The sequence below is a fragment of the Diorhabda carinulata genome, chromosome 1 (assembly GCF_026250575.1).
Source record: "Diorhabda carinulata isolate Delta chromosome 1, icDioCari1.1, whole genome shotgun sequence".
NCBI lineage: Eukaryota > Metazoa > Arthropoda > Insecta > Coleoptera > Chrysomelidae > Diorhabda > Diorhabda carinulata.
In genome coordinates, this window is record NC_079460.1 from 38,410,730 (window position 1) to 38,438,511 (window position 27,782).

The window sequence follows — 27,782 nt, forward strand, 5'->3', positions numbered from 1 at the left end:
AGCTTATATATATGTTATGTATATTTTTTGGAAAAATTCTTCGCAAAGGTCAGTTAGAGTACAACAAACACACATTGTCTGATATAAATGCACTTCCTTTATCCTTGAGCTAAAATTTCCTATGATAGCGTAATAAAAATTTGCTGTCTTCATCGAAATTATTATCAGTTATGACATGCAGCGTTATTTTTAATTTTGTGTAGGTCGTTAGATTCGTGATAATATAATATGCGTTTTTAAAATTATTAAAGCAACTATGCTAAATGAGCTCTAATCTATTACCAAATAATATGCTTCATAATTATTTCAATACAAGGAAAATATTCAGAAAAGTTATATAAGCTTTCATAGGTTGGTTCTTTGGATTGAAGGATATATACGGGGACCACTCTTTATATATTGGGATGCCACTAAACTAGAGGACTCAAAGCTAGCAACACTGTTGCTCTGACTGCAATTAAGTTCCTTCTGTCACAGTGTAAACAGTTGTACCTACGATTTGCCACCGAAATATGAATTTGGCAATATAACATATGATATACTGTGATTTTGAGGTCGGTTTAAATGAACAGCAAAGTCTTAAACGCATTTGGTGATGAAAGTCTTTCTCGAATAACTATGTTTCGCTGGTAGAGCGAATTAAAAAGAGGAAATACTCGTATATTGCTTGGTAATGAGGCACCAGTAAATTCAATTTTACATGATCATCTTCATGTGAAAACAATTGTTACTGTTAGAGATGTTATGTAATGGGGGACAACCATCTCTTTCTAAAATACTAACAGATGATGAAATTTACTAACCATGTTATGATATTCCTACTCGCCATAACAGCCTTATAATATGGAAGATTCAACAACAATGATAAAAAGCTTTCTTTCTTAGTACAGGATTAGTGAAAGCAATTCAGCTTGAATATCAGCGTGCAGTTACAGCAAACCGATACGCTACAAAATGTTCACCTGCAGTTCTTGTCAATATTTGTGGGATAATGTTGCATCACGACAGTGCATTTTCACACATTGCACACAAATCTAATTTATATATGAACATAATGTATATACAGTCATTAAACATCCACCCTATTCGCATGATTTGGCTAAAGAAACATTTATGTGGTTGATGGGATAGATAAATTTTTTGAGAGTATTCCCAGAAGATTATTGGCTTAAAGCTTTTAAGTTGTTAAAGCTTCTCATACAAAAGTGCATTGAGTAGGTATGTGAATCAAATCATTTTGCTAAAAAGATTTCGTATATTTCAATATACCTTGTATTGCATAGCACCATTAGCAAATATCAAATTATATTTGCTTTTGTGTTTTCGATGGTTATTCCTCTTTTAAACCGAATCGTTTTTGATTAATAACTATGAGATTGGTCTGAATGGATATTAAAAATACTTCATATCATTTGTTTTATTATAATTTTGCAGAAAAATATTCACCAAACAATATTTTGCTCAAAGATAAAGAAGACATATGATTACAAATCTGTTTTTTATTTATCAGCTGTTTATTATCTTTCCAAAGACTAATTGGTGTATTGTAATATTTCCCAATATTATGTATATTCACTTTTCTCACTGGTCAGAGTTCAAGTCAAAAGGAAACAATTACGATAACAAAATTGCATCTAAATGAATGAGTCTGAATATTTCAGTTGTTTGTACTGTATTATGCAGATAACACCTATCGAATTCGATATGTAAAATCTATCATGGCTAAATTAGACTTTTTTGTGATTATTTTGATACATTGTTTACAGAGTGTAACCTTGAACTACACGTAAGAGTGTCAATTTTATCCCTAATTGTTTTTATTTATCCTCTGGTGTTGTTTTAGTGAGAATCAATACCTGTCAAATAATGGTGGCTTCCTGTTTTCGATGCCGCGTGTTTTGGTTTCTGGACAAAACCACACTGTTTGTATTTCACTGCATGATATATTGGTTCCTGCTAGATGCAATATTGAAATTAAACAAAGGGATAGGCATTTTCCGGTGACGAGAACAATAGAATTAGGTAATTAAATAATAATTAATGAAAATTATAGGGATTGATCCGATATAAATGAAAACTAACTAAAGAGGAATATCACGAGATTAACAACATGATTATCTTGTAGTACGTTGAAAACATCAGACGAGCATTGTAAATTAACTACCATAAAATAATTAGAAATTCGCTAAATATAAATATATTTAGTTCTTATAAGAATTTAACCAAATTTAAAAAAATTAAATTCTCTACAAGTGTGATACATATGCTTAGCAAAAATCTTATTGGATAGATGTTTACTTTGCTGAAATATCTTATACTCTCTTCAATATTGTGTTCTGTCATCAGTTTGTTAGACGTTCCAACAATCCAACAATAAAATTTCACAAAATATTTTGGCGATGTAGATAACTGTATACCTACTACCTATTTTGGAAGTTTATAATCTATTGTGACAAAAACTCTAGATTTGCTCTAATCATATTAGGAATGGGAAACTTATTTGAGTTGAAGGCGATAAACCAATCACAAGCGAAGTCATTTGTGAGAGATTTATTTCCATTGCCTGGATTGGAATACAACTCAAGATCTAGCGTCAATCAATGCTCAATTTCAACATTTTAAAACACCAGCAATATTCAAGAATGGAGATAGAAGAAGATGTGAAAATTATATCACTTCTAGATATGATGTACAAAGTTTTGTATTTTGTTTAGTGGGAGAATACCAAAGAGGTAATAAGGAAGGAAGGGGAGGAACGGATCAGATATTTACCGATAGTTGGTAGAAATTGAGAGCGAAATCTAAGCCTATGTTTATATATTTTGACCAAGTTTATGACGAAACATGACGAAATAGGTTTGTATATTGCATGGAACCTACTAGAAATCTCGGAAAAACTTGCAAAGTTAATAAAGAAGGCTTTAGACCCATATTAGACAACTCACACAATAGAGTAATGAGCGACGGAAATGTATCAGAGAAATTCAGTGTTCAAAAGGAGATTCAATGTGGCCAATCCAAATGCTAAAATAAATTGTACCAAATAGGGAGATAATCAGAACAAAGAACGAAATGAAAGAGCATTTTGGAAACTCCTAGAGACTACAAGACGTTATAGACTAAGAATAAACCAAGAGAATATATGATTCTAAGCCAAAATGTGTTAGATAAAAAAATAAATGAAAATTCGAACGGGAGTGGACAGAGAATATGAAAGTAGAAAAAATTCGACCACTTTAATTGGTTAGTTAGAAAAGTTTTAACTATCCGGGTGTGAACGAATTCAACTTTACCACTGCACACTCTGTAAATTCATCGTTATTTAGGAGCAAGAAATCAACAGCTTTTAATTTTATCTTTATAATATAAACATATTGGTCTTAAACACATTTTTTTCGAATGTTTTTAAGAATTCAAATTAAATACTCTATGATACTATATTTATATCCATCAATACTAATTTCTATGTATTGTTATGATTTATTCACAGACAACACCTGCTTTGAATTATTTATTCCCAAACTTCATCATCAAGAACCTTACTTAATTGGAGTAAATATACAGATTCAAAGTAATGATTACGTTTACTCTGCCCGGAATTTAGATCCTATACTGGTTTATCCAAACAAATGGGTTAAAACTTTTATAGAAACCGATAGAGGTTTCTATAAGCCTGGTGACAAAATTAAGTTTAGGATTTTAGTGGTTGACGAAAAGCTGCTACCTGTGAATGTTAAGGTGGGTATATTTATCCGTGTGATAATTCTGTTTCAAGATTTTCGGATTAAGTTTGATTAATAATATTAGTGTGTTAATATCAACTGGTTATCCAATAAGGAACAATTCAAATATCACCTTGGAATGCGGCCGTGCAATACTCAATCGACGCAACAGGAACACAGTAATTTCGATCTGCTCAAACAGCAGAGCTGCCATACAAGCTATAACGGCTGAAAAGGTATCCTCTAGCTAGTGTTGGAGTGTAAGAGAGTCCTTCAAAATCTGGTGAGTAATGGCTGCAAGATCCAACTCGTTTGGGTGCATAGTCACTTGGACAACAAAGGCAACGACGAAACGGTCTCACTCACCTAACCCATCCTTGGTGTGGCCAAAAGCGCTGTCATCACGTCTCCCAACAGCCTTCTCGCAAGGCGGGCTCGGCAGAGAGGGATGGAGACGCCTGGCATGAGACAAGCGAAGGTCCATATAGATGGATCCCGTTCGTCTCTCCAAACAACTGCTTCAGCTAAATAGGCCAGAAATCAGACTAGTATCCGGGCTTCTATCCGGACACTGCCATCTAATACGTCACCTTCACACCATGGGCATCACGGATGATTCGGAGTACCGTTGGTGCATGGAATATAATACCACGTTACCTGTGAGTACCCTGCACTCACACGAGTGCGGCTAAAACACCTGGGCAAACCCCACAACCTGCCTAACGATAAGCCAAAGCGCCTGATCGGCTTCTCAAAGGACATCGAACTTTGGTAACATCAAGTGGGGCACGACGGGTCTATCTGAAGGCCTATGTGCTCAACGGCTTCACGGTAGCCCACAACTATGAACTATAACTATCACCTTGGAGCTTTATTTTAACCTAGTTCAACGTATTGTTGCATATTATGTTAAACTTTACCAAAATTTCAAAATATGAAACTATCGATTGATGATGTTTCCATAGGGAGTAAGACATTAGACCCTACATGCATAGAACGTTATATTGAACAATACTATCAAAGTTTTGGAAGATATTATCAATAATAAATAGGTTATTATTGACGGAAAAGTCCTTTAACAGAAGTTGACAACACTTTCACTAAAGTGTCAAAACTTTATATAAATCTATACAGATTTTAATACTCATAAACAGAGAATTCTTTGCGCTATTGGGTGAATATGGAGAAAAACCATTTCAAGTGTTGACATATTTTACGTCGAGAAACAATTGAAGAAACCGAAGAAAAGATTCGTTAATATTATCCTGAATGTGGTTCATCTCATGTAATTTTTTGTAAATGATTTTCTACTTTTACATACGAACACTGATTATGCTGAACATCCGAAATTGTTACTTACTGTAACTACTGTAGAAATGGTTAATAAAATCCTTATTTTTGTACTTAGTGATCGTCGAATAAAAGTACGTGAAATAGCTGAAAAGTAAATATTTCAACCGAACGGATGTACAATATTTCTCTTGAAAGGTTACATACAAGAAAGCTATCTGCAAAGTCGATGTCGCGATTGGTTCATGCTAATTAGGATCCAAGTGAAATGTTTATCGATATGTCACAGTAGATGAAACTTGTGTTCACCATTTTACCCCTGCAACAAAGATGCAATCGAAACAACAGCTTTCTTTCGAGGCACTCTCTACCAAGAAAGCAAAAATCATTTTTTATCTAATAAGGTCATGGTCACAGTATTTTGGGGCTCCAAAGTTATAAGCTTTATTGATTATTTAGAAAAAGGGAATTGATACGGGAATGATAATTGACCAACATTATTCTTATTTACTGACAAAACAAATTTTTCCATGATGAAAACGTGCCTGCCCATTTGTCTGTTATTATTACACTAAAATTAGACGAACTGCATTATAATTTATTGCCCCATCCGCCATATTCAGCTGCTCGGGCTCCCTCTGATTACTTGTATTCCCAAATAAGAGTTAGAAGGAGATTATGTTGAAATATGAAATATGTTTTCACAATAATGACACTTTTTAATCAAAAAGTCATCATCCTCGTATATTAAATGTTTTAGATTCCAAAAATTTCTATCAACAATCCCTTAGAAGTAACAGTAGCAGTATGGGAAGATGTGAATTTGGAAAATGGTTTAGTCAGTTTAGAATACGAACTGGTTCAAGAATCTCTAGTGGTATGCTAATTTATAACAATAATTAAATTAGATTAGAAACACCATAAAATATTAACTGAATTTGAAAATATGATAAAAAAGTTTGATTGGATATTTTATCGGATTCTCTTTTATTTTTTAAATGCGTAATTAATTGGAATAACATAATTCCATAATTTGAAACTTAATCGCAATCTAATAGAGTAGAATTATGATTAATGATTAACTAGGCAAGAAGTATTGTCTTTTGGTCATATTATTTAGACCCTCAGATAACACAATAACAAAAATGATGATTTTATCACTAGTATTGCATACAAAAATGGTGTTGTTGTCACCGATATTATTTCAACTTTTATTTCGTATTTCAAAGGATGATGTATTATAAACTGAATCCTGTAAACACTGTATCTGATTTGAAAAAAATTTATAATATGCTTCTACTTTTAAAACTGACAATAATTTGCAAATTTATCTCAACGAACAAAAAATGGGGTATTAGAAAAATTACCCTTATGCAACAGCACATTTTGTTCACTTGAAAACTTAAACTTCAAGAGAGAATATACCAACTAATTAGGAAAATATGGTTTGGGGAAAGGTTGAATGGGAAATAAAACAAATTATCACTATACACAAGAAAGGTGATCGACCCCAGTGCAGTAACTGTAGGAAGATCACTCTATTGAACGTTCCATAAAAGATTCTATCCACAGCAATCCAAAAACGACTAGCTAGTAGCACTCAAGAAATAGTGGGACAATATTAACGCAGCTTCACATGGAGTAGGTCAACAACGAACACAGTACACACAGTAAAACAAATAATGGAAAAAGTACATGACCATCAAATATACATAGAGATGCTCTTAATCGATTTTCAACAGGCCTTTGACTCAAAAAGAAACAATTTATTGACGGCACTAAAAGGTATAGATGTAAAGCTACGGAAATTAATCAAGATGATTAGTTTGTGGTTAACAAAGAGACAAGGCGACTCGCTATCGGTAACACTATTCAAATTAATCTTATGATACATAATGAGGAAAGTTCTTAAAGGAAATTTAAGGTCAAGTAGTGGACAAATAATCGCTCACGCTGATGATTAGTACTTGTAACCATAAGAAGATGAAGACAATGTTGAACGAGAAGGGGGAAAGATGGCGAGTATGTATTTATGAAAGTACATCGGCGTTATGATCATTAAAATAAGAGGCAGGAGTACTACTCAAAAACTACTCACAAATCGAACAAAGATCAATACAAATAAAACGAGGATTAGACCAGTAATGATGTACGCAGCTGAAATAGTGACACTAACAAGAAACGTTGAAGAAAAATTGAGAAGATAATCAGAACAATAATGGGAGCAGTAAAAGTTAATGAAGGGGAATATAGGATAAGAACGAACCGAGAAATAACTGACGAACTCAACAGCAAGTTAAGTGGTTGGGGCACCATTTGATATGATGCAATGGGATTTCGAGGGTAGACAAAGACGCCACAAACCTAAGACAAAATGGTTAAAAGATGTGGAGTAGGAGTTATAAACTGGCAGGAGAAGACAGAAAATAGGAAATTGTGACGGAAAAAACGAAAAGGTATAGACATGAACTATGGGGACTGATCTACTCCAACAAGAGAATCTAGGGAGCAAATTATGGAGCAGCCCTATTAGGGGAGTTGAGCCATTATTATTATTATACCTTGAAAACTTTCCATTTTAATTGATTAGATATCGAATGTTTTATTAAGGAAATATTTTTTCGATTTTTAGGGTAAATGGAAAATTGAGTGTATGGGAGAGTCTGTTCACTTTGAGGTTTCTAAATACGTATTACCGAGATTCCAAGTTCAACTTATGTATCCGAAGAGAATTTATTACAAAGTAGACTCTTTTCCAATCCTTGTTTGTGCACAATACGCACACAGACGTCAAGTGAAAGGATTAGCTTTCATTAAAGTTACCAATGCATATAATAATATGAAGCCAATTAATAGATTGAAAGGGGTATGTGTTAATAAATTCTTAAAATAAACGTTCAATGTTGTTAAAATGAAAGGAGATAACGTTTTGCATTTTGTAGATGGAAAATGGCTGTGGTGAATTCATTATTTCTGCAGAAGATATACAACTAGTAAACACAACTACTAAAGTTATGTCAGAAACAAAAATGTCTCTACATATTTCGGCCACTGTAACTGAGAAAGGTACAAATAAAATTGAGATCGAATTCGGAAAAATTGCAATCGATTATCAGCCATTTAAAATGAAATTTTCAGGTAATAATGCAATGAAAAAAGTACAGAAATGCTGTTTGGTATACTTGTACTAAAATAATATATTACTTATTGTTTTACCTCAATTATATGTTACTATATTTCGCCTTTTTATTGATCAGGTGAATCTATGTTTCAACCTGGCTTACCTTACCTAGGAAAACTAATATTAACTGACGTAAGCAGGAATCTGTCTCAAGAAGTTGTTGAGATATGCTACAATATTGCAATTAAGAAAAGTTGGAATTACATCAACAACGAACAATGTTCTAACTTTACTCTTAATGGAGATAACGAATTGAATTTTCAAGTTCTGCCGATGACAAGGAACGTTATTCACATCAGCTTTTATGTAAGTAACTTTTATGAAATCCGATTTTACAAGTGTATAATATAATGCAGGATGAGGAAACTTTAGGGTGATTCGAGTAGAATAGAATATTATAACCTCTAAATCCTCAAAGAAACCCTTATCGTAGGCTCAAATTTGTGTTTGTCGATAAATCAAACATCTTTAAATTTGAGACATGCTCCATTTTATGGGGTTTTTGAAATCTTAGGCCGGTATTTGAACTATGGGAAAAAATTTCACGCCAAATTTTGTTATCAACCTTCACAATAGTCTCCATTCAAATTTACACAACAAATCCTTTGTAATCGTCTGGAGTAAATCAGTTTATAATCAGGTTATTAGCTTTTTTGACCTCCTTTACGCCATCATGATGTTTTTTGGATTTGTGACTTAGACTTTATTTTGTCAAAAGCGCGCGCACCAGAACGTTTCAATAGAATAGCCGAGTCACTGCTAAGACGCCAGGAATATTTTCACGACAAACGATGCCGTGGATATAAAAAAAAAACAATTAACCTTCAGCATCGACTTAAATACCTTCACTTTTACTGGACGTTCCTCGCCTATGTCTATCCACTGCTGATTTTGTTTACGGGTCTCGAGGTCATACTCAAATATCCAGATCTCACTTTGTGTGAAAACTTTTGGCATTATCTTTGCGCAAATCTTTCGCATCTCAAATTCGCGAAGAATTCCCAAGGACTATTGCCAGATGTCAATAAAAATTGATTCACGTCACATTGTTTGTAACGTTTAGTCCCTCAGTTTCTTTAGAAAAATATCCACAAACACAAAACAAACAAGTCTCTGTCCTAGACAAACGTGGACAAAGAGGCACAGTGTTGCCAGTTTTTGAGGTGTGACTGAATGTTCATTGCCATAGTTCATGATAAAAAACAATTTTAATGGAAATAAATACTTTTCTTTAAATGAATGCCACGAAATTTCCAACATATCAATTTTATTATAATTTCATATTTTTCAGTTTTTATTATTAATCTCCCGATCTGTAATCTTAGAATAATCATAGCTAACTTGACTTTAATACAATTTTAATTTTCAATTTCACAGGCGAAATCTATTTCCTACCCCAATATTGAAGTCAGTTTTTCAGCTATTCGATTATTCTCTCCCAGTAATAGTTATATACAGCTACATCAAAATATCCAACAATCAACAAAAAACGAATGCAGAGAAATTCAAGAATTTAAAGTTTGGTTTACAGCTGATTATCTGACAGACAACGATCAAGTTACATTTTATTATGTGGTAAGCTAATTTTAGTTTAGTTTAAAGTATTTAGATACTTTTTCTAACCTATTTCTCTTGACTTTTCTTAATACGTGATCTAGAGACAGATAATTGAAAGTTCATACTGTTGTTTGGGTAATGATTTTTTCCATTTTGAGACTAATTTTTCATTTTAACTAGTTTCATCACCCAAATGAAGCCCTATATGTTCAATTTGTTAGTTTAATAATTAAATTATTCCTCCCATGCATTGTTTTTTAAAGTACTCTATAACACTTCTTAAGATTATTAAGTATTTTGAAAGGAATCAATGTCAAAGGTAGGCGGATATTCTGGGTTGTTACTAATCTGCAAATATCTTTATCAATTCTAATAATCTTCAAAATTCAAGTAGAATGTTTTACCACAAAAGCTTTATTTATAAGCGGTGTGTAACCTAGTCAATCTAAGTAATTATAGATATTGTCATTTTTATTGTTAGTCATGTTAGTGTTAGTGCAGAACTTTATCAATTTTATGCCTTATTGTTATGTGCAATTTGTGCCCGTATTTTTTAGGTAGTTTTCGAAATTAGTGGGCATGTCTTTTTCCAATGGTTCTAGCCTTCTACCATATTTTTTACTGTTAATTTGTTATACAAAAAACATCTCACAAAATCACATAATTTATTTGTTAAGTAAACTCACCATCATTTATCTGTCAAGGTTTAAAAGTTTGCCATTTAACTTTGAGCTTTGTGAACTACATAATCTTCAGTCTAATTCCTTAGTGAAGTAGAACAGAATTTGAAACTGCATATAATCATCTGTGATGATGAGCGAAACATAACTCAATCTTTTGTGGCCATGTTTAATATCAAGGGGTTCATATTATTATTTATTTTAGGTGAAAAGTGGATCTCACATTTACCACCAAAACAAAATAGCACATAAAGTGAAAAGAATACTGCCGCGGTATTTTGACGAATTGCAAAATATCGTAGGAGGCAAACATAAATATTCCAAACTTAGTACATATGTGGATAGTTTCGACATAAAGTTCGAACTCAACAAAAGAATAATATCTGCTTATCAGCTATTGGTATACTATATTAATAGTAATGGTGAAGCAATTGCAGCAAGTAAAACAGTTAATGTAGAACCATGTTTAATGAAGGTATTACAAATTTATTCATCTTCATCATCGTTTTTGGTGCCCATTTTTCCAAATTTGGGTATTCTTTATCATTATAAATTGAGGAACTATTGAAGCAACACTTTAAACTGTCGTTAAAGAAATTATACGAGTAAGCCACGTGCCTGCCTACATTATTATAGTTTTACTATTAAATATAAAATTAGGTCACACTTTCACACGTATTTCTCTAAGCTTAAAACAAAATCTGTTTGCTCGCTAGATATTTTAAGAGGAAAATAAAAGACTGTTTGTCTGCGTTCATTGGGAACATAAAAATTCTCTACTATATTTTCAATAAAATTTCTATAATAATTCATTACTAATTCACGAGGTATATGCACTAAGTAAGCTGATACCATGCTTTAGAAATTTGGTGGCACTTGCTATAGCGTGGCAAAAATTTCTGTATATCTTCTACATGAAGGAGTTACCGCCTGTGTTATCAGCCTTGTGGTAACATGTTCTCGTCATCATCGTCGAAGTGCTGAACACCAATGAAAGATTTTAGGTGTAAGAAGAAATGGAAGTCGCCAAGATCGAGGTACGGGCCAGCACCTCATCAAAGACGTTCCACCCAATTTCCTGTACGAGCTTTTTGCCACAACACCTTTTGACAGAAATCCTCGCGTCTTGTTCTATATTTCGCGGCGCAATTTCTTAATAGCCTCGCAGTAAACATGTTTTTTGGCCTCGTGGTAAGAAATCAACCAGCAAAATGCCTTTTCTGTCACAGAAAACGGTACACATAAGTTTTCGTAGTGGAAGTAGAAAGAAAATCATCACCTTCTTCATTGTAACATGTCAAAAAGTGAAGTGCACTGTCCACCAGTTGTTTTTGTGTTGTTCAGTAAGAATTTTGGGTAGAAGATGTGAGCAAAGCTTTCGAAATTTTAATTTTTAAGTAACAATAGTATAAATTAATGACCGTGAGATTTGTCGAAATTCCATAGCAAAAGCAATAATTGCAAACTTGTGGTTTTACCTAAGCCACTAGTCAATTGCGTAAACCAATTCATCAGTAACCAAAGACCCATATCGTTCTTCATCGTGCACTTGGAACAGCAATCGCAGCACTGCCGCTGTTGTGGATATACCTCGTATTATTAAATTATAAATATATTTTAGTCGATTTAGTTATTTTCAGGTTTCGGCTAATTGGAATCAAGAACAAATGGTACCGGGTGCCACTGCGCAATTAAATATAAAAACTACATCTCAATCGCTATGTTCAGTATCGGCTGTAGATAAATCAACCACTTTTTTTGGTTTAAATTATCAAAGACCCAAACTAACTTCGATTCTAAAGACATTTTATCCAGATGAAAGAGGATTTTTGAACACTACCAGAAAAATATGTGTTGTTAGAGAACGACATAAGAGTAAGTGCAGTTCATTTCAACTTTGTGTTTTTGCTTCCAATATATCTATGAGATTTCGTCTACTGTAAGACTACAATCGATTTAAAGAAGCCAAAGTAATCATAATAATTATTAAACGTTTTTAATATAAAATATTAAGGTGAACAATAACTTACTTATAGTAAAATATACAAAAAAATTTTTTTATTAAGTTGTTATATATGCACAGGTATACATTTCTAAAATATTTTGAGGTATACAGGGTTTTCAGCATAAGTATGAAAACATCTATTACTACCAACCACTTGATTGGTGAATTTTTCCTAATAAAACTTGGTTTTTATCTATTTTTTGAGGTCGGAATGATAAATACTGCTTTATCAGAGCAAATATAGCTACTTCATGCTTGCTGATCACCTTCAAGGATGTATGCACTTTTAAGATGATTTTATATGAACCCTTTTGTTATTCCTCAACATACTTTATAATTTCCAATGGATGACCTACATAGTTGACGCCTTATACTGCCCCGATTTCATTATCCTCACATGGCTTTTACAACTATCTTGTCGGATAAAACTGAACGACATTGTCGATGCTGTAGTAACATGGCACCTATAGGCACACAGAATTATTATCCCATATAAGAATGTAATAATTGAAAGGTCTTTTTTTCAATTTCATCGACTTCATAGGTAAAATTGCTTGAAAACAAGACTAAATAACAAGCTCCCAAACATTCGCATCCATACCTGGAAATAATAAGGGTAGGATTTGCTAGAACTAGTTTCTCATCTTTCCCAACCAAACAGTTGAAATTAATTGTAAAAGTAATAAATATGAGAGATGCATAGAAATAGAAATTCAGCACTTTGTTTGATCCTGTCGTTTACCCATATCCCTATTTCAATACATTTTCCTACATCTTTAAATATTCACTATGCATCTATAATAATATAAAATATAATTTTATCGAAAAAAAATTAACTCAATCTTATTCAAACCTTGAAACGGTTTGCCGACAAAGGCCATGTTTAATGACGCGGTTTAGAGAGCCTATTTTGGAATTAAAAATTACATTTAACTGTAAATTGTATTGAAAAAATATCAAATCCCCTTTGGACCATATTTTGAAGATACTACTTTTGTTTCTTTATATATAACCAACATATGAAAATAATCGAATTAGCAATTGGACTATAAACTTTTGCAACTGTAACAACGGAAATACTAGTATGGAAACGAAATTTGATTCAGCATCTACTTCATGTACTTTGCAAATTATAATGTTCAATCAAAATACTTCATTCAGCCATATATGTAAATAATGCTTACTTTTCTACTAATTTTATCATTTTTTAGGTTCACAGATTATGAAAAATTCCCCTAGAAGAATAGCTCGACACGTTTATTTCTTCTCCGAAGATTATGACGCTTTTGACATCTTCAACGTAAGATTTTTTCGCCTTGCTAATAATTAAAAATGATGTTATGCTTACGTTTTAGAACTTTGGAAGCTTAGTTATCACCAATTTAAAGTTAGTCACCAAATCATGTTATCAAGGTAAGTTTATTATCATGTTTCATAAAGGAAGAATAACTGGTATTTAAAACTATCTAAGAAATAATAATTTTCGTGTTTTCAAAATTATATAAATATATATGTGCTACAAATATATTCACCTCTTCAGTATCTTCGAAATTTATTATTATTAAGGCAAAAAAATACTTGAAATTGTCTACCGCTCTTCCTAAAGAGATAATTCCAAATTTTTTGTGATATTTTCATTTAAATAAGCTTCAAATGAATAATCACGAATCTAGAGTTTGTTGTTTTATTATTATTATATCATTTTTAGGTCCACTTTTAACGAATGCAAAAGGAGGTATGTGCAATGTCATAAAAAAACTTTAAGATTTTTGCATTGAAATTTTTAGTTCAGTTTCTAACACAACAATATGAAGACGAAAATGAACAACAAGTGACATCAATCAGATCTGTGTTTCCGGAAACTTGGTTATGGGAATTAGTACCATTAAAGTACGTTGTTAAGTGTAGATATTCAGTATTTTAAAATTTTTAAGTTACCAGTAAATTGGAATGGAATATCATCAAAATATTCACATTTAAATTGAGTGAGAAAAATTTTTCACTACTTAAATGATGTTAAGAATGAATCATCTGCCAACATTATTTAAAAAAATCAGTCAATATATCAACACCAAACTTGGAAAAAATCAATTGGATTTATACAGATTGTCTTAATAGTCCAGGAGCTAGCGTTAAAAAACGTACGACTGCGGGATTTTATAAATCGACGTCGATTTTTACGGAAATTTGTATTTAAATTCCATTTATCCCTTTATTAGAAATATACCCTATGTCGAAATATACCCCAGTGATAAAAACTACCCCTTATCGTAAAAAAATTACAAATATTCGATTTATCATGTATTTGAGTAAACTACAATTGAAATGTATTAATTTTAAATGTGTTGACAATCTCGAAACACGTTTATGATCAATCAGATTCATGCAACCCCTTCAAATCATCCCTTAATCATATGGAAAACTAAGAAATTTTGAAAAAAAAAGTTGGAATTGGTTTTTCGACAATAACTCGTTCAATTTTCAAGGTAGAAACTTTTTTGAAAAAGCATTTTGTAAAGGATTTATAGTACTTCAACGTTATATCAATCAAATCCCCGGTTTAGTAAAGGGTACGGCTCAAAGCGGTTGCATATTTAGTACGCTGATACAAACTTTGCACTAATATATCTCCGTTAAATTTTTATGATATGTAGATTTGCAAAAGCTCAAAAATGTGTTATGTGACAAAAATAATGTATCAGGTAATTAATAGTGAAAGTGGGAAGGAAAAAGTATATATGAATGTCTTCGTATCGTAGGAACTGTCATTTTAATACTTCAATTTGACGTTTGCACTTTTTTGACTATTTTATTGGAAACAAAAGAAGTATTAGACTACAATTTTTGGCAGTAATTGTCTGAGCTCAACATGTAATAAATGCCCTGCTACTAATAATACTATTTTAACACACTTTTATTAGTTTCCCCTGTATGTTCTATACTGACTTTTAAACGACCACCAACTCGAACATAAAACAAGTTTCTTGCATTTACCGTTTTTATAACAAAGGTATGATCACCAATCTCTCATCAAGGATTAGGTAACATAAAGGAGAAAAGCAACACAATTCTGCGATGTAGTCGTTTGACACATCATAAATATAACTTAGCAGGCTCTCAATGGTTTTTGAAGTCAGAAGAATATCAGTTTCAACTATTTGAGCACCCGATCAAGCACCACATGTGTGCCCAATTCTTCAAATACATGTTCCAAATTGTCCTTTTGAGATCTGTGTGTGCCAAACACAGTTGCGTTTCCTCTTTGCCCTTCAAACTCACAGAAGTCGGTCCCAATTGATTCTTCGTGTACAAAGTGCTCAATAAATTGAAAAACATTTAGATAGTTTATAGGTGTGCACGAGTATAACTAAAAGTGATTCTTGGCATAAGAATAAAATTACCGAGGAGAAAATTAATATCACTATTATAAAAAAATGCGATGCTTTTTATTATATTTTTAAACTAACTCTGGGTTTCAGATTGAAACCAGTAGAAAATTATAACGACTGACATAGAGTCCCAAATATCGATATCACCTTATTGAACAAGTTAAGTAAATGGGGAAATAGGGAATAAAAGAAAGGGAAGATCTAGATATTATCGGTAACGGAAAAATAATTCGGAAGACCCGGAATAGCTATCGAACCAAAATGTATTGGCTACACGGTAGAAGCTCTACCAGTTAGGCTCCTAGATGCACGTACCGCATTTATATTTCAGTCACCCAAATAAAAGACCCACCAAGAAACACTATTTCATCTTATCGTCGAGGGCCTTTTTGAGTTTGTTAATAAAATGAAAGAAAGGAATAATGGGTAGTCCTACTCAGTGAATAATATTTAGTAATCGAAAAAATCATGTGGACAGTCCCCATACAGGATGTCAAACTTATATCTAATGGTTACAAAGCGCAAAGTTAGTTTTAAATATATAATAGTGACATTAATTCTCTCATCAGTAATTTTATTCTTTTGCCTTGAAATATTTTTTACTTTTTAGTTTGATTATTGCTTAAAGCGTGCTTTTTATTTATTTTTTTTAACTATAGTTTATTTATTATCTTTTTCAGTGGAGCAGTTCAGCTTAGACGACATCTACCACATTCAATAACATCGTACTTAACAAATGTTCTGTGTGTTTCCGAAACTGAAGGAGTCGGATTGAGTGATGAAATGGAAATAACCATTTTCCAGAGTGTTTTTGTGGAAGTACTAACTCCTTACAGTGTAAAGCGCGGCGAAACGTTTTATGTTTACATACACGTTTCCAATTACAAAAAGCATTCTTTACCGGTAAGTTGAAATCAAAAAAATTCTTTGTACCTCCATTCGTTTATGAGGCTATTAGTTGAAAATTTAATGCAGATATTTCAATAACTTCAAACATTAAGACTTTTAATATCAGTTAAGATATAATGTTCAACAGATAAGTAATGTTTTCAACAAAAATTGATAATTTGTGGCCCCTCTGAAAACCTATATTTATCTAGAAGCAAATTTATTACGGGAGTAAATTTAAAATGATTTTTATTTATAGATTCGTCTGAATTTTTTAATTTCCGCTGGTTTAGAACTTCGAGATAAGGAAACGAAGTTGAGTACCTCATATTGTATATCTGGAAACGATACCTATTCTTATAAAGTGAAACTTAAGGCGGTTAATTTAGGTGCCGAAAACATCAGCGTTTTAGTAGAAACCGACAATCAATATCCATTTTTTTGTGGACCAGATACTGTTGTATTCAAAAGGTAGAAACATTTTGAACATAATTTGCAACTGATACTTATCATAGTCTTTTTTACTTTAGAGATTCAGAAGTTAAAACAATTATAGTCGAAGCTGAAGGATTCCGGATGAAGAAAACGAAATCTGCTCTTTTGTGCGCATCTGGTAAATGAAATTTTCTGTTTGTTAACTTTTTTTCAATACCATACTTGAGAAAAAATACGGAAATTTGGCACTGCTGTATTTTATTAAGTTAGTTTTCCACCCATCATAATTTTTATTCCGAGCAATCAATTCCTTTGTGCGAAATTTCATCACAATCATCATTTACAATCTGATTTTGTTCAAAACTTGTTTGATTTTCTGGCATTACAATGTTTACATTCCACCAAATATTTACCTCAAATTTCACCCTGTATATTTTCTAAATATATGAAATTGTGGTAACAAAATTTAGATACTATATGATTTGTTTATTGAATGAATTCGACAAATTTGTTTACAAAAATAATTATTTTGCTGTTTGTGTATTTCTAAGACATAACTACAAAAAAGGATTTACGGCAGTAAATTTGAAGGAGTGCTCACACTGCGAATTTTCTTGACGTTTTAGGAGATAAATAAACATGAAAGCAAATAAACTAAGACAATGACATCGAAATTCGGTACATCTTTGTCATTATGACAATTATGTCGATTATTATCATTATGACGATATGTGGCAACCTTTGGAATTTGGTGTGAATTTATCATTTATATTGCTAGTTCCTGAATGTTCAAATGAACCGTTGAAATCACTGCGAACTACCAAACTATGAGATTTTAACGAGCACGTCATCTAGTTCTTTTCGAAGATGAAGAATAGGACAATTTGGACTAATATTAAACTGAAATGTAATTGGCAGAGCTGATTAGGAACCCGATATGTTCGTTTTTGATTGTAAAATAGTGGATCGTGTGAAAGGATGAATTTTTTCACATTTTTACATTGAGATCCAGTTAAAATCCTATTTCCTTTGGAATCAACACTTGCGTCGATTTCATGGTTTGGCATGATTTCAAATTCATCTTCTTTGCACCATGTTTCGGCTTTCAATCAACATTGAAATAAGTAGGATCATACGTATGTAGAAAAGTGATCCAGAGTTGCAGAATATCATTGTGATCATCTATCATCTGGTTGACCTACTACTTGACTGCTGATCCTAAATAAAATTGAAGAGGAAAACTTTTTTAAAAACAAGCTTTCATTGTTAAATCTTTCCGTTTTTATCATAGTCCCAATTTTATAAATAAAAGCATGTTACATTGTGTAGCAAGAGGAAAAAGTAGGTGCTAAATGTTCTTGATTATACCATCAAAATGTTACAGGCTTTTATGTATTATAGCAGGCTTATAAAAAGGGTCTCGTCTAATCGAAAAGACAAATCTTCAAGCTAAAGCCTAGGGATTAATAAATCGTAACGTGTGATTTAATTTCTTTTGTAATTACTAAATAATAAATTAATGCATTTGGAAGATGGGGTATTGCAGTGGCATGATCGATTTATTGAACTAAGGAACTGAGCTAAATATAATTTTAGATTCTTCTTTTATCAACAATAATGTATCTTGGTACATAACAGTACCTTCTTCAATGATTCCTGATACTTTCAAGTCCCACATAAGCCTTAACGGCGACGTATTAGGCAAAACCATTGACGTAAGTATAATTATTTTTCACTTCGAGGGTAATAATTTTTTATGTTTACAGAATTTGGAAAATTTATTGGATATGCCGACCGGATGTGGTGAACAAATAATTTCAACTATGGCACCCAATTTGTACGTTTTGCGGTATTTGAATTCAACGGGTTCCTTAAAAAAAGCAATGAAACAAAAGATTTTAAGAAACTTAAAAATAGGTTTGTGTTTGTTGTTTTATTAAGAAAAATTTCGGTTTCCACAAATAAAATCAATTACTAGCTAACTTACTATAATCAAATCCATGATTTGAGATCTTATTCCAAAGATAATATTTGTAATTTTTAGTAGAATATAATAATTTTATATTGATTGATTTAGAGATATTCAGTACATTCTATCACATCGATTGAATAATTCTTATCAAATAAATCGTTGTTTTTAATAGGATATCAAAGAATTTTAAACTACGTTCACGAAGATGGCTCTTTTTCTGCATTTGGATATCATGATCCCATGGGCTCTATGTTTTTAACTACCTTTGTAGTTAAAATTTTATCCCAAGCCAAACAACATATTTACATAGATCAGCACGTTATAAATAAGGCGGTTGACTGGATATTTGATAAACAACTTGAAAATGGTTGTTTTAGTACGATGCAGCATGTTTTCCAAGACATGGTAAGTTTTCTTACATAATTACGAGATATAGATATTGAATTCTGCAAAAAGATTTATCTCTCTTATCATTTTAGTTCATGTCTGAAGTCGTAGCATGATTGGTTTGTATTTTATCTAAGTATCCTAATTTAATTTGTAGCAAATTCTAGCGAACAACCTTTGGAAATCCTTTGCAAATTGCAGTTGGTTTATGAAGTTAAGGATATATCAAAAACCGATAGTTTGAATGTGGGAAACGATTCAAATAGGGGCATGAATCAGTAGAAGACGATCCGCTAGTACCGACGAATAAATTGTACATAAGATATTAAAAATGTGCTAAAAGTTCTCTCTAACTGAAAATGAGACCTGGATATTTGAGTCCCGAGACTCGTAAACAAAGTCAGTGGTAGGTGAAAATGTTATGAGGAAGGTTTAACAAAAGCGAAGATGTCTATGTCGCGACTGAAGACAATGTTTTTTTCGATATCATCGTGACTATGTTCCTGCTGGTCAAACAATGACTGTACAGTTCTATATCACCAACCGCGATAACACACCACCATATTCAGCCATTCCAAGGATGTCATATCCTTTCTATAGTCACAATACTGTCGTATGCAGTTCAATTTTTTACTCCAGAAGATTAAGTTGTACGCATGCTGACGTAAAAGAGGTCGAAGAAACTTTAGCCATGGTTCTAAGCTGATTAACTTCAGATGATTACCAAGGATTCTCGGAATCGTGGAAACAACGTTTTAGGTTTAGCTTTAGTGATACCAAAATATATTAATACATAGTTGTCATATCCATAAATCTCGTGGAGTATTCATACAACAATAACACTCTCAAAATATTTACTACTTCTAGGGTGGTGCAAGCAAGGAAAATAGCACAGCAAGCTTAACGTCTTACGTCATTCTCAGCTTAACAGAAGTGAACATTTACATACCAGAAAATGTTAAAGTGAATTCTATGTTTTGCATTCGCAGTCAAGTAAATCCAGATAAATATAGTCTAGCTCTTAATTGCTACGCAATGTTTCGATTAAATTGGAACAGTGAGGCGAATAAATTGCTAAAAAAACTTTTGGCGGTATCGGAACAGCAACAAAATATGTTGTGGTGGAGCAATAAAGGTAACTATGAACAAAATTAATAAAGCAAAAAAAATTTCAGTAAAAAACACATCAAACACTACATTTCACGAGAGTCGGTGACTGTTTCAAGTGAATAATTAGTCAAGCGAGAACACTAGTATGCTAAAATGAATGCAGTAACTGGTACTCCGCGTTTTATACTGGAATTCAGCAAAAATTGAACGGGCTGATTAAAGAAATGAATAATCAAAGAGTTTTTGTTTTATGTTTTTCACGAAGACTTGAAATAACATATTTTTATTCAGAATTTGAGGTCTTCATCATCCTAGTTGAAGAAAATATAAGGTATGAGTTTGTTATTTGGAACAAATCTCTCGTTTTCGTCACATAACTCGTAGCGTCTTCTTCCGAAACTGGTTCTGCGGAAATTACTCCCCGACGTCGAACTAGCTGTTGGGTAAGAGCTGAAATCTTCAGGAGACATGGCTTGTTGTTTAGCGCCTGAAGCTTGTTCTCGTTCGACGGATGGTGTACAGATAACTAAACTATGCAATCCTTGAGAATTTTCTAAATGTTATGAGCTTGAACATATGCCTCGCATTCATGAAACGCTTGTTCTTCGTCGACATTTGTTGTCATTGTTGTATATTTTTAAAAGGGTTGTTTTATACCGCCATGTTTAATCACTAAAGATATTATATTTTGAACGTTATCTCAAGTTATACTCAAATGCGATTTCCCCCTGTATATTACTTATGGGAGTTTTTCACATACACACGTTCTATCCTCAATATCTCAGGTTCTATTCAAGATAGAGACTTCGTTTTGGTTTAAGAACACTCGCTGAAACACCTTCTTTCTTTTGAGTTTTTGAACACTTAAATCGGTTGAGTTGGAGAGGAGCTAGGCGCGGACATTAAATGTGGAGTTATGGATTTTTGTAGGTTTTTGGCAATTTTTCTACATTCAAAGATCTAATATAGCTACAGAGTTCGTTCTTTTCTATTATAATGATTTCTGATATTTATTTAATGGATTCGATGCGAGTGAAGCCGCGGGTAAAAGCTAGTTAATTTTATTTTATAAACAAATTTTTAGATATACAAAGATGTATTGATATCTAGTTAGCCTAGAACAGTTCCATGCATAAACAAAATATTTCGTTACCATAGCAACGAACAATAACTTATTAGAAGTGTCAGTGTAAAGTTTGACGTCAAAAATGCGAAAAAGTAAACCAGAGTTACGCAATAAATTAAAAGAAAAAAGATGTTCACCGAAATTGTGAAAATCGAAAAATTGGAGTATCGAGTCATCATCAAGTACCTGTAATTAAAGGGGTTAAGAGGAAAGCAGATTTACGAAGATATGTTTAATACTCTTGGTGATCAATGTTTATCAGACCGTCGAATTGAGCTAAAACGTATATCTGAAGCACTGAATATTTCATACGAACGCGTTCATCATATAGTTTACGTCAATTTGGACATGAGAAAAATTGCTGCAAAATGGATCCCCAAATGTTTGAATGTTGACCAAGGATAGAAGCATCGCGTTCGATCTGTACTCGATTTAAAAACGATGTAGACTTCTTAAACCGAATTGTTACTATGGATGAGACTTGGGTACATTTTTACGATCCAGAAAAAAAGCAACAATCGATGGAATGACGACACTCTGGCTCTCCAAGACCTAAGAAGTTTCGTGTTCAAAAATCTGCTGGAAAAGTTCTTGCTTCAGTTTTTTGGGATTGCCATGGAATAATCATGATTGATTTTTTGGATAAGGGTAGAACAATAACCGGAGATTACTATTCGACATTACTGACCACTCTATGGGAAAAAATTAAAGAGAAAAGACGTGGAAAGCTATCCAAAGGTGTTTTATTTTTGCAGGACAACGCCCCCGCACACAAATCTCATGTTGCCATGCAAAAAATTCGTAATTTAGGGTTTGAATTACTAGAACACCCTTCTTATTCACCAGATTTGGCTCCGTCCGACTATCATCTTTTTCCTCAACTGAAACAAAATGTCTTCCAACGAGGAGGTAATAAAAGCTGTGGAGGTCTGGTTTGCAGAGCAAGAAGAAACATTTTTTTTTAAAGGTCTAGAGACGTTGCAGGTTCGCTGTAACAAATGTATCCAATTAAGAGGAGAATATATTGAGTAATAAAATATTTTGACATTGAAATTTTGTTTGGCTCTATAGTAGGCTAAGATTTTTTCAATATATCCTCGTAAACTATAAGAAGTGATTCAATATAATGGGAAAAATAGTGTTCCCTAAACTCTATAATAATATTGTGGAATATTTGTTACTAGGAATCAATACCACGTTAGCCTCAGATATTGAAACTACGAGTTATGCTCTGATGTCCTTATTGCGTCAGAATACTTCAGAACATTGGGCCCATGCATTGGCAACAGTACGATGGCTAAGCGCAAAGTTTGGATCAAGAGGTAGCTTTGTATCTACACAGGTAATTCTAATTATAACATTGTTTGATGTCTCAGAAGAAGCTATTCTCGAACTTCATTTAGAATCAAACTTGAAATGCATTACCTCGACAATTTTTCTGAAAATTAATTTTTGTTTTATGTTTAAAGGATACAGTAGTAGCATTAGACGCATTATCGAGATATTTACATTCAATTGAAACTCAAAATTTGAACTTATTAATACAAATAAAAACACCGGAGGGTAAACAAAATTTGACCCTTACTAACACAGACAGTTTAAAGTCTAGAAAGGTACCTATGAATGAAAAAAATGGAACTGTTTCTGTGAGAATAGATGGAAGTGGATGTCTATTGGTACAGGTATACCTAACTATTCTGTAAAATGTTATTGATTAAATATCTTCAATTCAATTATCTAATAAATAATTCGATTTTATTATTATATTATTCTCTCTCTAGTGTTGTGATTAACTTTTTAGATAATACAAACATTTAATTTCAAAATAATTCCTAGAAACGAAGCTTTCAGATTTGCTATGGAGGTGTCTCCAGTATCTACAATAAGTAAATGTGCAATTACAAGCTTATCACCTTGTTTAGCATATACTGCCCCAGATGGACCATCTAACATGGCAGTGATGGAAATATCATTACCAACTGGATACCAGGCAGATAGATCATCACTGTATAGATTACTTGATTCCAACAATACATCACGTAAGATCTAGTCTATAATATACACTAAAAATGAAAATAATTTGTATGAATTGTGTCATCATATTAGAATATCTGTCTATATTTACTTATAGTGAGAAACAAAAAGTCTTTATCCCAAAATCAGAGCTCCCAGAATCTGAGCTCTCAAAACTTCAAATTAAGTCTTATCTATCAAATTCTGGAATTCAATATAATATTCTTCAAAAAATTTCTATTAACCAAGCATCTAAAATTTCCCATTCACTCACAACTTCCAAATAAAATATGTTTATGTTTATGAACTCAATATTAAAACTAGTTCGAAATATGTTTAGTATATTAGTCAAGTAGTGAGTATTTTAGTAACTAAACTTATTTGATAACATCATTTTAACCAATTCACTAAGAGATTGAGCTGAGTCAATCCATTTTGTTGTATCTTTTTCGTTCGAACAGCGCTCCACTACATCGTTATTTATCAACAATTGCGAAAAGGCTTTTTATTCGCTCCTCATCTGTATTATAGTTTAGTCAAAAATGTCATTTCGAAGGAACAAAAATAGAACTATAAAATTCCTATAAAAATATTTAGAATATGCTATTTCCCTAAGAAGGGAATTATTCCTAGTTCTTAATCCATTCTAGTGTGCATAGTTTTTTTTTCTCGCCCTAATTTCTTCCTCCAGTTCTTTTCAAATAGCTTCATTATACGCTCTATTAGCTTGTTTGAATTGTTGCGTTGTTTATTCGAACTTTTTGGTCTGAACGAACGATGAATTATAGTTAAAATAAAAGTTTTTTAATATTTGCCAATGTAGGTCAATGACAATTGAGATTAAAATATAGAAATCATTATTATCCAGTTAGTATACTTCTTTAACCGATTAATTACACTTCCTTGTATTTAAGAAAATATTGAGTTTTTGTTTATGAACATAATGAAATGAAATATCATCTATTAGGATCCGCATTGTATGTTTTAATGTTAAATACGAAATACCGTACTTGTTACCTTATTTTAGTGCTAATTTAACGTACAAACATTATGATCTCATTGTTTAGGAATAGAAATGTTTGAAGAAAAAGAAGACAAAGTTAACCTGTACTTCACAAAGTTGGACAAACATATGGTTTGTTTCACTTTCAATATAAATGAAAACTTTTTAGTGGAAGAAAGAAAGAATGCCCTCATTAAAATATATGATTACTATAATCCCGAGAATAAAGTGCAACAATTTTACAATATAAGTGAAGAATGTAAATATTCTGAAGATACAGAGTTACCTGAAGTTATCGGTAGGTATACTCACGTATTGTAATACTTCTAATCGTTTTAAAAGATTTTACCCAATTTTTTTCGACTAAATATTATTATTTCTATTGACTGATTGATATATCCAACTGAACGCAGAATATTAGTATAACTTGGTTCGTCCTGCGCCCATTTTAAAAATCACATTAGAAAATTTGATTTATGAACATAGTTTTGACCGGTCTCGTATAATTATTTCTAGAATTTCTAGAATAGTTTTCGTCCTCCGATTTTCCATAGTATGGTTCTGATAGTAATATGCAGAATATTGGAGGAGGGCAATAGCCAAACTACAACAATAGAGTTTCCTTCCCTCTTATGCATCTTGGACATTGAGTATCTTGTAAGTGCTTTATCATCCACCAGTAATCAACCTGATGCCTTATCAGATTTATTTCGTATTGGATAAAACTTGAATGTCCCTCTGTATAGGGGTTTGGTGTGTCGCATGCTGGTGGTATCAGGTATCTGTTTAGAAAGACTTTTTATGAAACGATCAGGACAGCACTTTTCGCTAACCTATCGTGCCTTTCATTTCCCCTGGGACTAGAATGTCCAAAGAGCCACAGAAATTTCACATAGTTGTTCGTTTATAGCTTTGAAACCGCTCCATACAGTTTTATATTACCTTAGAGGTGATAACCACCGCCTAGAGTATCCCCTGTGCTTGACTGTTGTCATAGTAGACCTGTGCTAATCGGCTCCTTTTATGTCTCATCTGTGAATATTCTATTGTAGCACCTTTTTATCCCATATCAAATGACTTAATATATCCAGTGATACAAAGAAATCTCATTTGTTCTAATAAACTATAATTTTTTATTTTTTTCAAAATCTGCATTTGTATATTTATGTTTTATTGCAGAAACTGATAATTTTAGGAAACCCGTTTCAGAAGAAAAAATGATTTCTAAAGATATTACTACAATTGATAAGCCTCAATAATATTTATTTTATAGTGTAGCTTAAGTTATCTCAAATATACTTATACTGATAAAAAATTTTTGATTCTTATCAAACCATCCTCATAGTGTATCCAAGTTACAGCATAGAGTAATTTAATGGTTTTTGTACTTGTTTCGCCCAAAATTACTTGTCACAAAACGTAAATTGTGAAGTGACGAAATAAATTATCAACGTTCACCTTCAACTGCAACATTTTTGTTTTAAGTTATTAATAAAAATATTCAATATTCTAATAACCCATATTATTGACACACTACAAGTAAAAAAATTTAAAATATGCACCATCTGTTCTGGAGCAAACAAATACATACTAAATTAAAGTATCAGAATTGAATTCGAGGCTAGCGATTTTTTAAAAAAGCTTTTGAAAAAAAAACAATATTCTTCATAAAATTGTAATACACAATATTAAATATGATAAACTATACAAAAATGGATAAAGCTGGTTATTTCCTGCAGCATTTTCTGAAAAGAAGCTAGGAACTGCGGTTATTTCAAAAGGTGCTTGTGGAGATTCTTTGCATTGTGGATACGATGCACACCCTTCACAGTAGTCTGGTTGATAAAGATAACAGTCTTGACCTGCAGGACAAGGAAAATTTGAACACGCACTGGAATGTACCCGGCAATCAGCATAAACTATAACATCAAAAGTCATAATCAATAATACTCCTTCCCAAATATAATAACGTTAAAATCATATATCTACAACCAAATTTAATTTTGTAGTCTAAGAATGATCACTGGATAAGAGGAATGGGAGTAACATTTGTAACCTAGTGGGAGTCCTACTAAATCATATATATTCAAAAAAAATGTTTGGATCAAAATGAAGACTATTAATCATAATGATTGAATGCTTTATTATTTCATTGCTTTTTAAGTAGAAGAATGATAATGTTTAGATAAGAATGAAATAAATTTTCGAAATATTCCAATTTAACGTACCGAGAAGAAAACTATCGTAATTTAGGTACTCGTAACTATTATTCATATTCGACCTATTTTCGGTTAAATATTTTCCCATGTAATTCAGCGGATAAAATTCTAAGGTGTAATTAACTTACTATCTATGCACTGACCCAATATACAGCACCCGCCACAGCACGCCTTATCGTCATTGCACTGAAAAATGTTTATATTTTCATATTAACATTAAAAGGTATGATACATAGTTACAAAATAATCTCCAGGTATTGATCAACCATATATCAAGATAAAATTAGAAGCAAATCCAAAGAAATTTCTAAAACTTTTTCATTTTTGTATCAGCATAAACAATTTACGTTTTCATATTTTGCCTTATCTATCCATTGCGTAAACGAAAGTTTATTGTTACTTATTTATGATGATATGCTATTATATCTTTTTTATAGTGAATAAAATATATTTTATTTTATTATATCTTATTATTTTATTATGAATCGAACTCACCATCTTCCCATATTCTTGACAGTTTTGCGAAACCACTACGCCGAGGTTTAAAAAAATGAAAAATGTGTATTTCATTTTAAAATTCTCTTTCTAGGCACTAGACAGCTTTTTCATAGCACTGGGACACATAACTTAATATCGGTACTATCATTTCTAAATACTCTGTTATTCAAGGCATATTATCGATAATCAAATTACAGCCATTTACTAAAATTTTTATTTCTCGCCCACATTCGACATTAACCTTCACAATAAGGTATTTCGCAGTTGATAAATTTTTATTCAACGCATAGTTGCAGTAGGTAACCCG

General features: G+C 32.1%; 2 protein-coding genes across 6 annotated transcripts; one reads left to right on the forward strand and one right to left on the reverse strand.

The window, feature by feature from the left end:
- Positions 1-1,618: 1,618 nt before the first annotated feature.
- LOC130898380 (pregnancy zone protein-like) lies at positions 1,619-27,049 on the forward strand. 4 transcript variants are annotated; one of them, XM_057807634.1, is made up of 26 exons: positions 1,619-1,786; positions 1,844-2,022; positions 3,491-3,738; positions 5,773-5,889; positions 7,645-7,878; positions 7,955-8,150; positions 8,270-8,499; positions 9,571-9,768; positions 10,636-10,905; positions 12,071-12,305; positions 13,647-13,735; positions 13,791-13,848; positions 14,144-14,170; positions 14,223-14,325; positions 16,505-16,727; positions 16,972-17,183; positions 17,243-17,325; positions 18,744-18,862; positions 18,914-19,064; positions 19,292-19,524; positions 20,374-20,641; positions 22,927-23,084; positions 23,212-23,424; positions 23,544-23,781; positions 24,823-25,056; positions 25,938-26,084. In XM_057807634.1, the coding sequence occupies exons 1-26, from the start codon at positions 1,719-1,721 to the stop codon at positions 26,015-26,017; spliced, it is 4,464 nt and encodes a 1,487-aa protein (XP_057663617.1). In that variant the 5' UTR covers positions 1,619-1,718; the 3' UTR covers positions 26,018-26,084. The 4 variants fall into 4 exon arrangements, 3 of the variants coding, with proteins under 3 accessions (XP_057663617.1, XP_057663637.1, XP_057663627.1); XM_057807654.1 differs by lacking the exon at positions 25,938-26,084 and adding an exon at positions 26,768-27,049 and having other exon boundaries at positions 1,655-1,786; XM_057807644.1 differs by having other exon boundaries at positions 1,655-1,786; positions 25,954-26,081.
- Positions 26,187-27,782, reverse strand: LOC130898550 (uncharacterized). 2 transcript variants are annotated; one of them, XM_057807944.1, is made up of 3 exons: positions 27,473-27,769; positions 27,121-27,163; positions 26,187-26,677 (listed from the first exon to the last, which is right to left on the reverse strand). In XM_057807944.1, the coding sequence occupies exons 1-3, from the start codon at positions 27,545-27,547 to the stop codon at positions 26,424-26,426; spliced, it is 372 nt and encodes a 123-aa protein (XP_057663927.1). In that variant the 5' UTR covers positions 27,548-27,769; the 3' UTR covers positions 26,187-26,423. The 2 variants fall into 2 exon arrangements, with proteins under 2 accessions (XP_057663927.1, XP_057663919.1); XM_057807936.1 differs by having other exon boundaries at positions 26,269-26,677; positions 27,106-27,163; positions 27,473-27,782.